The following is an 11,692-nucleotide window of genomic DNA, read 5'->3' as shown; positions in this document are numbered from 1 at the left end:
TTTAACAACAAACTCGCTGTGAGTGATAATCTATGAGTGTCTTATATCAAAACACAAAGGGCTCCCTCTAGCGGCGCGGAGTGGGAACTGGAGTAAGGTGCAGCATCAAAATGCAGCCCAGTCTCATCAGTGGTGGTGAGGTTATTCAGATTACTTACTTAATTAGATGTAGAAATACCACAATGAAATATGCATACATAAATGTCCTGCCTTCATATTTCTACATAAATTAATAGGGGAGAGAGGGGGTCAGGGAAGAAGGCTGGTTATGTATTTCTTCTTTGTGCTGAAGTGTACATTTTGTGGGACAGCAAATGAGTCTTTTACCGTTTTTCCCCTTTCAGAACTATTATAAAAATGACCAATAACATTGGGGAAGCTCTTGCTTTTTGTTTTTGATAAAATGAAATTCACCCCCTCGACCCTAATAGTGTTTGTACAGTCCCTTAAAGTGCATAATTATTTGTAGAAAAATGTACATACACTATCAAAAGCTAAAGCACTCCCTATGCAAAAAATAGCCCATGTGAGTGTTATGTTATTTATACACTGTATTACTGTATTGTTATATGTGATGCTTACATGTGCAAGTAGCATTTTACTGTGGTAATTGATCAAACTAGTGCTACTCGAACAATTATTGGGTAATTATCAGAAGATGATTTTATGTAAAATGCAGTGGGGTGGAAAGTAGAATGTTTAACCGTGAAATGTAGTGATATATAAGCCAAGTACAGGACACAGACAGGCGTGATAAGGTGAGGTGAAGAAGGCGGCAGGATAGGAACACACACACACACACACACACACACACACACACAGAGTATGGACTAACAGGGGATATTGAATAGAGGGAAACACACAGAAACACAAGGGAAGATACTGGGGCACTGTCGTGGCTTAAAGAAATGTAAAATTGTAGAGCACTGAAGTATTTTTGGTACTTTTGTAAAGATTTGGTTCCTGACTGTCATTCAATATAAGCTGCTATAGGGAGGATTTTAAAAATTCTGTGGTCATAATGTTAAATTCTCCCAGCAACACCCCACCTCCCTATGAAAAGATGTAAATTAAATCTGTCCACAATATATTCTGTATCTGTATTTACACATTTCATGCAGTGACACTACACTACTAGATCTCTTTATTTTAGTTTAACTGGTTTTGCCTTCCCTCACAGTCACATTTAGAAAAAAACTGTTTTTGCATTAAAAATCTTTTGTGAAACGTTTGATTTTATATGAACTCCTGCATAACTTATAAAATCACCAAATTTTCAAAAGTTATATTTTAGGACATGAACTGTGTCTGCAGTGTTAGCTACTGCTCTGTTTGTGGGTTTAGTTACTTGTCTGCACAATATGAATGCATTATGAGCAATGGTATGTGTGGTTGAGTGGGTTAAATAGCCTCATATTGATTTATTGAGTTGGATGATTACATTTAAGTGATATAACAGAGACACGTTTATGTATCCCGGACAAGATTCTGGACGTGTGCTGGACCCCTCAGAGGTGCCTCTCTCCTGGAGCACAGTCAGTAGCTGCCCACTACAAACATGTGTTGCACCAGACCTCTCAGTGTAAGTATTCATTAGTTGTTGTAGCCTCCAGTCATTTTCCACTTGTTTCCCAAAGCTGGATCACATTATGCCACAGAGAATTCCCATGCCAGAAATGTGGAGACCCACTTTGATAAAAGATTACTGCCCCTATTTTCTGTTATTGCTGTTTTTTCCCCCCCATGCCAGTGACTTGGAGGGAGTTCAAACATTCACAAGTCTCAGGAATGCACGAGATGTCAAATGACGAGGATTGGTGTTGGGGCGCATACTCATCACCAGGGGTTTTAGATGCAAAAATGTGTAGTTTCATGATTCATCAGTAAACATAATGTAGATTACATCCCTGGTGGTTTATTGACTGCATAATTTGGTTACAGAGCAATTAAAGACAAATCAAAGAAAATAGTTTGTGGTGTAGTTTAATACCAGAAACCAAATTAACTCTCCTATTGCGTATTCTTTCTTGCAACTCTAGTCCTCATTAAGACGTATAAGTAAAGCAAAACAAAAATCAAAACACTCTTAAAATACTTGAAGCGAAGGAGTGCTTCTAAATTGTTATATTCATTCAGAAATTGCACCCAATCGCCCTTAATTGAATTGAATCTTGATCTTAGGTAACATCTAAAGGGTTATCCTCAGGGCACTGTTATGAATCTGGCCTCAGAGGTGCTGCAACCACACCACATTGCACAACCACTTGAGAGAGCAGAGGAAATGTAAAAGACAGTGCCGTGTATGGTGCAGAGATGCTCATGAAATAACAGTCCATATGTTGCCATTAGCCCTGACTGTCATGGTGGAATGCACTGTAGCATTCCTCAGTATTAATCAATCGTCGCTGTGATTTTTTAAATACCATTAGAGGACAATATAGAGAGCTAGAGCTTAAAGAAATGCTTTCCTGTACTCTGGATTCCTGTAGCTGAGCTTTCATTGTTTACCTTCCAATCTGGAGACACATTCATGGGCCAACTCGAATGATTTTTGGAATGAGGACAACGGTTCCTCACAGTCCGTCTCTCACCTTCCTGCCTTCGTCTCTCTCCCAATTTTTCATGCCTTTGCTGAGATGGATGTTCAGAGAGGCGGGATAAGAGAACATGAGGCCCGGAAGCCTGTGGTGTTAATGTTCTCCCCGCAGTCTTTTGATCTGGCATCAAGGCAGCTGCCATTGATTAGTGTGTTTGTAGATGATTACTGGGGGAAGTGGGTGGTCAGACACAGGTCATATCTCTCTTTCTCCCTCATTCACATTTCTGCCTCCACACACACATTCAGCCCCCCCCCAAAAAAACCTATTAGCTGTAGCGATGCAGATCAACATGGCAAAGCTATTTTCACATTTTTGCCAGTGTTATCAACAGGTGCTTTAGCAGCTATCATTACTATTCAAGCCCTCCTGCGATCGGGGAATGTTGCTGCTCCGCAGTAATGGGGAGATATTAGGAAATGATGTCAGCATCCATTGGCCATATTAGGCAAGTTACCTCCCTCCCATTTTGTTGTGGTCTGTCTGTATGTTTCCCGTTTGTTTGGGAACTAATCATTAGTGCAATGGTTGCCACATGGAATATCTGGCTAGGCATTAATAGTTGCCTTTTGTCCCTTCCGACCTCAGAGGGCCAGATAAGAATAGACTTAGCATGACCCGAACCATCATCAGGGTCTCCCACTACTTGTGAGAAAACTTATCCTTTTCTTGCACTTCCCCACCAGTAAAGTCACCTTTTTGTGTATTGAGGAAGTAAGACAACTTCATTGCAGAGGAGAAAAATGGTATTTTATTTTCACATAATAGAGTTCCTATAAAAAGATAAGAATGCAAAGGAATGCTTGCCTTGTAAGTGTTCCCCTCCAGTTAAATATTTCGCAAAATAAATAAATCATTACAATACAGTCAAAACACAGTGGTTAAGTATCAAACATTTGCTTTAAATGTGTTGTATCTTCTATTATTTTAATGCTGTCTCGATAAATTGACTGATCCTTTCCCTCCATTTTCCTTTATGCCGCAGATTATCTGGTATCTCACAGGAGAATATGGATTATAAATAACATCTTCAGATACATCTGCATCTACCACAGTTCATTAGCAGGGACAGTATCTTCTGCGTTGTCCACATTACACACATACTCCAGTTGCAAACTGTTTGGCACAGAAAAAAAAGGATAAATATTGCATCCCGTGCCACAGAAAACACAGATATCATCTTCTCCCACCAAATAAAGAACACGATCTCAGTCAAAGTCAGGAGCAGAGACCATATTTATGTGTAACAGTGTTAGTGCCTTGTTTCCACATGAGAGCTTTCGCAGTGAATGTCTTTATTTTACAACTTCTTCAATATTGAAAACCTCTCTGTCCAGTGCTGCGTATCCTCCTTCTCCAGTTGTCCAGTTTACACCATAATTGGAAGGAAGTGGGTAGCCGTGTTCTTCCTGCGGGTTTTCTTCCCTCTCAGCGGCTTTCCATGGACATTCAGACCGACAAACATCTGCCGCTTCTTGTTCCTCCACTCAGCTGACGCATATGTGTTGTAGCCATTCTCCTCAATCCGTTCCTTCAGGGTGCAGTCGACACCAAACTCTCTCTGTAAAAACAGTAGGTATCACGTTTCAGTGTTATAACCCCGACGTGTGAGGTTAAGGCAAAGTACAGATCATTTTCTTGTGCAAATCCATTGTGGTTGCACATAGTACTTGTTTATTTACTACTCCTTAATCTACATTGCATGTTTTGCTTTGTGTGCTTGTGCAGAAACTGGAGGGCATTTTGAAAATTGCATAGTTCTGCTAGAGGTTCACACGTGTGCACGCTGGCCTAGTTGTAATTCAGAGTTGACCCAGCAGTTACAGAAGTAAAGATAAGGCCTCCTTTGATAGGGACAGAAGAATCTAACACTATCTCTCTCTCTGGAGCATCCAGATTGACCCCTGACCAGGATACTAACCGCTCCGTACAGCTCTCCCTTCCTGCTGATAGCCAGATAGTAGTTGCTGTTCAGCCCTTTGATGGCCACCACTCCCACGTCCACCGATGTGATTTCCAGAATACCTAGGATTCAGCAAAAAGACGGTTATGTGTCAACATTCAGAGTGATCATACGTATCTCGTGTGTCGTTGGAGCAAGTAAAATGATTTTTTGAGTAATTGTTTTGTAGCAATTTCAGCTGAACTGACTGAGAAAAACAACTTTTTGATTATTTTTTCAAGTCATACAGAAAGTTAAACTCTGAGGACAGATGAAGTAAAGGTGAAAAAATGTTTTACTGTCTCATAGTTGCTGTAGATAAGAGATTAGAACGATTACCAACACGGCAGTCACAGGCCAACCACCAGAGAATCTAAATCCATAAATTCTTCCTGAGAGGAACTTATGGGTAACAACATATTGCATGCTTATTTCAGGACATTTTCGTATGGGAACGCACAGCGTGGGAATTCTGTGTAAGGTCATAATTATTCTTTGAGCACATTTATCATTTCAGTGATATTATAAAGTTATTTTACAACCTACACCTGTGTAACAGATTCCAGCTGTGCAGGCCATTTAGTCTGAAAATTAATGGGTGGATACCGCAGAGATTTTCAGGTTGTTTATGTCGTGTTTGGTATTTATGTTTCCAAGTCCCTATACAAGTAATTCAGGTTTCTGACAGGCTATTAGAGGGGCTAATTTATACCCCAGTTAACAAGGGCATGTTTTTGCTGCAAACAGCTGTGGTTATTTGTGTGGTCTCAGTATCAGAGGTCAGAGAGATATAACTTCCTAATGTGTCCTTTGACCACAGAACCCACTTGTCTCGTCTTCTGCTGGTCTGTGTGTGTGCGTGTGTGAATGAACCTCCCCGGTTCCCATGGCATGTTTGATTTCATGCCTCCCTCACTGACTTCCTTTCCCCACTTCCTGTGAGCTGTCGTTATTTTATCCTGATAAGCACACATGTGTGTATGCACACACACGCACACACACACACACACACACATTCAGACACACACTTCAGCACGGGGGTGTGAACTCCAGAGAGTCGATGACATCCTTTAATCAGATCAGCAGCCCCTCCTCTGTCTGATGACTGTTTGTGTGGCAGCCTGCTCTACCGTCAGACCCACTCACCAATGGCTGGGGGGCCTCTGAAGCTGCCAGGCTTGTCCATGAGTGGACAGTGGAGGATGCAGGTGTGCCCCCAAAGAACAATCGCTCTCTTAAAAATGCAGCAGCTTCTCTCCTCGTCCATGAGGTCTTGACTGTATCAGTATCTAGTTCAAACAGTGGCACCTCGGGGCAGTAAGGTCTGAAGCGGCAAGGTGGTGGTGGGGACTGTGACACAACGGCCATTGAAGATCTGAGAGGAGCTGGTTTCTGTATGGGATCGGGTGTCGGGTATGGAGTGAGGATGTAAGACAATCTATGGCAGTCTCTGGCTGCTCTGTAAACATGGGAGGGATGAAAGGAAGGAGAACAGAGGAGGACAGAAGAGTCATGACAGTGAGACTGGGGGTGGAGTGAGGATTAGTAAGGCTGTAATGATCACTGATCAAAGTCAGCCACCGGAGGCAGGGGCGAGACAGGTTGTATACACACACACACACACTCACACACACACATTCACTAATGCACTTGCATTCACACAAAGTTAATATTGTAGCAGGTGAATGCGCACTTGCACACAACTTGCACACTCAACCTGGCTGCGAAAATATAAAATCTCCATTCACTGTTCTGTGAATGCTTAGTTTGGCCCACAAGTGGAGAGTAATGAGATTATGGCTGCAAGTATGGAAAAAAACCATCACAGAAAACATGCTCTTTATTCAGCTTTCCCCAGATTACAACATTAAGCCTTAAATGTGACAACTATGCTTTGTGTGGGGTAAATTTTACAAACCACACATGCAAAACGTAGCCTCAAGTCAGCCAGCCAGCTTCAGCTGTTAACGTGGGGAGACAGCAGTTTTTCTTTTGCATGCTGGTTGCTTTTTCCTAATGTGTGGCTTATTTGATACGCTCTGTTTGGGGTTACAACAGTAAATGGTGCATTGGTTGTGGAATGGAGGCACACAATGCCAGTGAGAATTAAAGGTGGTTTTTCCACAGTGGGATGCCAAAAACTATGTGCTTTGCAGCTTGTATTGTTATTCTTTCTCACTCCAACTTTGCTCTTTTTTTAAATTAATGTTCCGGGGCTGCACAAAATAACATTTGGACAGATAAGGTAGAATGTACATTTTAATCGATGCCATTAACATGCAGAAAAATGGTGTGGAGTGAGGCGTAAATCAGGATATATAGTAATAACACTTGATAAGGACCACACTGAGTGTATTTACATAGAGGGGATATTTGTCTTCTTCCCCACCTCAGAGAAAAGCTATACATCTCTCTGCTCAAGCCTCCATAGCAGCACCATCTGTTTTTTTTCCCCACGCAAAAGGCCGCTCCTTTGATTAAAGGAGATGAATGTGCATAAAGACACACACTTACACACACGCATTCACATATACTATATACAAACACTTCTTGAGCCATGTCCACAAGCATCTCACACACATGGCCTGGCCCCTACAGCACAGAAACGCAACTGGTGGCTGACACAACACACACACGTACATTTACACACATGATCTCGACAGGCTCACCCTCTCACACCATTATGTGGATAAATAACTAAAACCATCGAAGTTTTTGGCTGCATCATATTTAGCAATATTTCACTAGACAGTCTGAGCTGCTAGTTGTCTATAAATTTAAGAGAGTTCAGCTGTGAATCATAGATATTTTAATTAGATACTTAGGCCATGCAGATAGCTACTTCGCTGACTTTAACATAATATCCCTCCCTTTCTCTCTGCCTCTCTGTAACCTCAGCGCAGGCTCCCAGCGGGTTGGAAAGCCATGTGGGACAGTTTTGCGCTGGCATCCCCATAAATCTGTGGGAGGCTGGATACTGGCTCTTTAACAGACAGTGAGCCGGGTCTTCGCAGGGCCACAGGCAGCACCCAAAACCAAAGCCTTCACATCCCATACAGCTCATAGATAAATCTGGATAAATACACAAATCAACCTCATGTAAAATTTTAAATGCAGTGTGCCTTAGCCTTGCAACGTCTGGCTGGGGAAAAGGTAAGCCGTCCACCACTCATCGCAAAAAAACTTGATATTTTGTCACTTCAAGGGACCATCGAGGCTCTACAAAGGACGTCAGCCTTGGGATCATGTCTAGCCCCAAGGGCCAGAGCAAAGACTGAAGCTGCTGTTGTGTAGTATCCTTTACCGTGAGAACCTGATATGAGGGCACATAATCCACACACAGTGTCCCCAGACCCCCTCAGGACACAGCTTTTTGATGGCACCACCATTGATACTGAAGACGCACGGCTTTGATGTGGTCACAATGATGTTCAGCCATGTCATTCATGAACTTGTACCTCTAGAGAGTCCGTCGTGCTCCCTTTCACCTCCCCACCGGATGCTCAATCTGCACTAACTCAAACTGACTTTTGAAAAAGGCAATACACTCCTAAAAATAAGAATTTGTGAGTCAATAAAAAAGAAGACGGAGGGGTAAATCATCTTCCAAACATACATTAAGTGTAGGGTGAATTCACACACCACTATTATGATAAACTGGGCCAGACTTCCTTACACCACTTCAGTTTAACAACTTAAAAGAAACCACTGACAAAGGTGGCCGTAAAGGTATCAATGGTGTAATATGGTCAGTAAATAAAGTTGCCTCCGTCATGACCTTGTCAAAACAAACATCTCCCCTGACGTGCCTCTCCTTGCCATTTCCCCTAAGTCACTTTGACTGAACGTGTGGTTTAGCTCTCCCATGAGGAACATTAAAAGCTTCCATATAGCTACACTCAATATGGGGTTGGGGGACAGAGGAGAGAGGAGGAAAAAGAGCATGTGAGAAGGACATAGATGTATGTGTGAGTGTGTGTGTCAGTAATAAGCGAGCACATGTGTCGTCGTTGGCTGCTATATGATCGCACACCCACTGGAGCATGTGAGTGCCCGCTGGCTGATAGGCACACACACGTAGCTTGGTGGGAATGCTGGGAGACTACTGAGAATGCTATTTCACTGACTGATAACATACAACATGTAATCACTTTAAAGACGTGTTTCTCCAAGGGAGCACGTCAAACTGCTTTAAACAAATGTCTGATCTGTGACTGAGGGTATGTAATTTGCTTGACGCTGGCTGAGCAGGCGGGCAATCTGAGTGGGAGAGTGAGAGAGACGCAGACACAGAGGGGCAGAAAAAGTCTAAAAGCATCAATGACACTGACAACCATACCACCACCCCCCCTCACCCAAAGCCCTGTTCTTCTGTGGTTGTTATCAGTGCTGTTTACCCTGGGCTGTGAAGACTGCCTGATAATAGCTGGGTTATCTCCCCCTGCTCCTTTTTAAGCCATCTGAGAGCTACCATCACTGTGCTGAGTGTTTGGACAGGGGAGATATCAGTGGGATGTCTGGTTTGAAACAAAAAGATGACTCTAATCGGGGATTGCTTCATCCAGACTACCAACCAATTGGCACACTGGTGGTCTTTGGGAATGAACAAAGAGTGTTTAAAAATTCTGAATTAAATGCAATGTTTACATGAAGTTGTATTTTTATATATCCAATTTATGTATTTGTGATTTTTTTTGAGTAAGGCAAGCTGTTTGTCTGAAACAATGAGTACCTGATCACTCAAATTAGAAATAACCAAACATTTAAGAGGGTTTGTAAAAGCATTCAGCAGGTGCTTTTTGTTATGCGTAATATATTAATGCCTCAAAATCCAAACAAGGCGATAATTTTGTTTGCAGAAGTTAAGAGCCATGATTTTACACTAAAGGTTTGGAAGGGTTAAGGTTTTAGCTCAAATGAGCCTTGATTCAGGACACTTTTAACTTTTGCGGCCACTGCAGAGACTGGGATCATCTTTGATTCTCTCTTATTTGGATATTAATCTACCTAGTGAGTTACTTACTGAGGGGGTCATCCTTGCTCTTGGTTCCATTGACCTTTCCATTCTTATCGATCCTCAGGAAAAACTTCTGGAAAGAGAACAGCTTCCTCCTCCGTATGTCCCCTTGGAGATGACAGTAGCTGCGCACATGTCTGCCCTGTGGTCCCCCAGTCCGGCCTAGGGGGACCCCAGTGGCCCTGGGCCTCGAGACGACCTCAGTCTCGGAAATATTCAGTGGAACCCTGAGAGTTCGTGTATTGGCGAGCCTCTGTCTGTCTCTGCGGAGCTGCTGGCAGGCTGCCCCGGGCAGGCAGAGGGACAAAACCACCAGGGCAACCAGGAGCGGCAAAGACAGGGAGGAAAGCAGTGTTGATGACCTAAGTCTGGAGCTAATTCCAGAGCCAGAACGAGCCCCTAACCCAGCCCTGGAGCAGGACGAGGCAGAGGCAGCCTTACTCCCTCCAGCAGCCCATCTGATCATGGTAGTGTGCTGTGTGGAGGACTAGAGGCAGCCTCAGAGCCTGGGACATGCTGCTGGGGGCGAGGATATGCTGGGAGGGCAGGGAGGGGAGCCCTCCACAGTCCAGAGTAGGCGAGATGGTCCCCCTGCAGAGTCCAAATAATTCAACACCTGTATGAAATTCTTAGATTTCCCTCTGAATTATTTGATAGTATAATGACTGTCCAAGTCACTGTGCTTTGAGCTGATAGTCCACTGAGTTCTCTTCTCCACAGTTGAGAGGTTTTAGGCTGGTGATCAGAAAGTTTGCAGTCCAAGTCTGTTTTGGAAAATCAGTCTGAATGCACAAAGATTATGGAAAAAACAAAAGACCAATTGCTATATGTGTGTATTCCAATAACAAACCTGTTTTTCCACTTTCCTTCCGTTTGTCTAATTCTCTCTAAATTGTTTGTGAAATTTTCACTATTACTCTTGGCTGCTCCAGTGTGACCCTTATATTTCCAGGCAGTTACTCATTTCAACAACGAAAAAAACAAAAGGAAAGAAAACAAACTAAAAGAGGAAGAAGAAAAGAAAAAAAAGTTCACTGATATCCAGGTAGAACGTCTACTATGCGTAAAATTCCATATAGTTCCAGTGAAACCAAAAAAAGAGTGCACCACACAATCTACCTGTCCGATAGCTGCTACACTCCACACGTGCAGGAAAGCACTTTCAGATTTCACTCTGAGGAGCAAAAACAGGATTCAAGACTTAAAGAGGAACGTGGGTCAATCCAGGCGCATGTCAGATAATCCATCTGTCCTGTTCTGTTGCCCTGCTCCTCTCACTCGCTCCTCATTTCTCTCCCTCTCTCCCTTTCTCTCTCTTTCTCTACCCCCAAATGACTCCACCTTCATACAGCATCGAGGTAACGGTCTGGGGAGGTCTTTTCCTTCTGTCTCAGGCTTGAGTCAGAGTTGTTCGCCTCCTCTCCGTTAGATCCTTGACATGAGGATTCCTGGTGTGATCTCCTCACCTGAAGGGTGATCACAGAAAATGACTGTGTGTTGTGTTGTCTTGTGTGTAGCTGTGTGACTCTGTTGGTTATTTGATCCCTCCCTACTTTACTCAACTTCCCCTCTCACATATGGGAGCAAGTACTGCTCTGCATGTGTGTGTGTTCATGTGTGTGTGTGTGCGTGCCTGCATATGAGCAAATCTAACTTATGAGAGAGGGTGAGCGGTGATAGCAGGGTTTATTTGAGTAGATGCAGCAGGGCAGGAAGGAGCAGACTGGTTGTATTGGATCAGTCCCTAGACTGTGCTGATGACTGCTTTATTGGTTCATGTGGTGGTCCTGTTTTTTTTTACTGTGTTTGGCTGCAAAAAATGGGGTCCAGTTGTATTTTCCTTTTAGTATGTCACGTTAATTTTTGTTATCCAGCACATATGTGTGCCTGTATGGTTGAGAGTGAAGGAGATAAGAATCACAAATTGAAATAGACCCACTTATTACTCATTAAGATGTGATAATCCTGACAAGTGGCCAGCTTCCTCTATCTCTTCAGATAAAAATCATATTAAGTTACTGTTGCCGGTTCCAGTCTGGATGCTGGCTTATCACGGCCATCTTGCTAAGGCCTCTCTCCTTCCCTCAAGGCACTTTATCGTAGTTTGTTATCTCTCCTGCAGCGCTGCAATGCAAT

General features: G+C 43.1%; 1 protein-coding gene across 1 annotated transcript; it reads right to left on the bottom strand.

Moving 5' to 3' along the window:
- Positions 1-3,966: 3,966 nt before the first annotated feature.
- On the bottom strand, positions 3,967-10,022 carry fgf10b (fibroblast growth factor 10b). Its single transcript, XM_070834275.1, has 3 exons — positions 9,563-10,022; positions 4,519-4,622; positions 3,967-4,158 (listed from the first exon to the last, which is right to left on the bottom strand). The coding sequence occupies exons 1-3, from the start codon at positions 10,020-10,022 to the stop codon at positions 3,967-3,969; spliced, it is 756 nt and encodes a 251-aa protein (XP_070690376.1).
- Positions 10,023-11,692: the final 1,670 nt, after the last annotated feature.

This window comes from Pempheris klunzingeri, chromosome 7 (assembly GCF_042242105.1).
Source record: "Pempheris klunzingeri isolate RE-2024b chromosome 7, fPemKlu1.hap1, whole genome shotgun sequence".
Taxonomy (NCBI): domain Eukaryota; kingdom Metazoa; phylum Chordata; class Actinopteri; order Acropomatiformes; family Pempheridae; genus Pempheris; species Pempheris klunzingeri.
The sequence above is the reverse complement of the archived record's forward strand: the minus strand, read 5'-3'. Positions and strand labels throughout refer to the sequence as shown.

Coding starts and splice junctions, on each gene's coding strand:
- fgf10b (XM_070834275.1), bottom strand. CDS start 10,022: ATGATCAGATGGGCTGCTGGAGGGAGTAAGGCTGCCTCTGCCTCGTCC. Junction 4,623..9,562: donor GAGCAAGGATGACCCCCTCA/GTAAGTAACTCA, acceptor GCTGAATCCTAG/GTATTCTGGAAATCACATCG. Junction 4,159..4,518: donor AGGGAGAGCTGTACGGAGCG/GTTAGTATCCTG, acceptor CTGTTTTTACAG/AGAGAGTTTGGTGTCGACTG.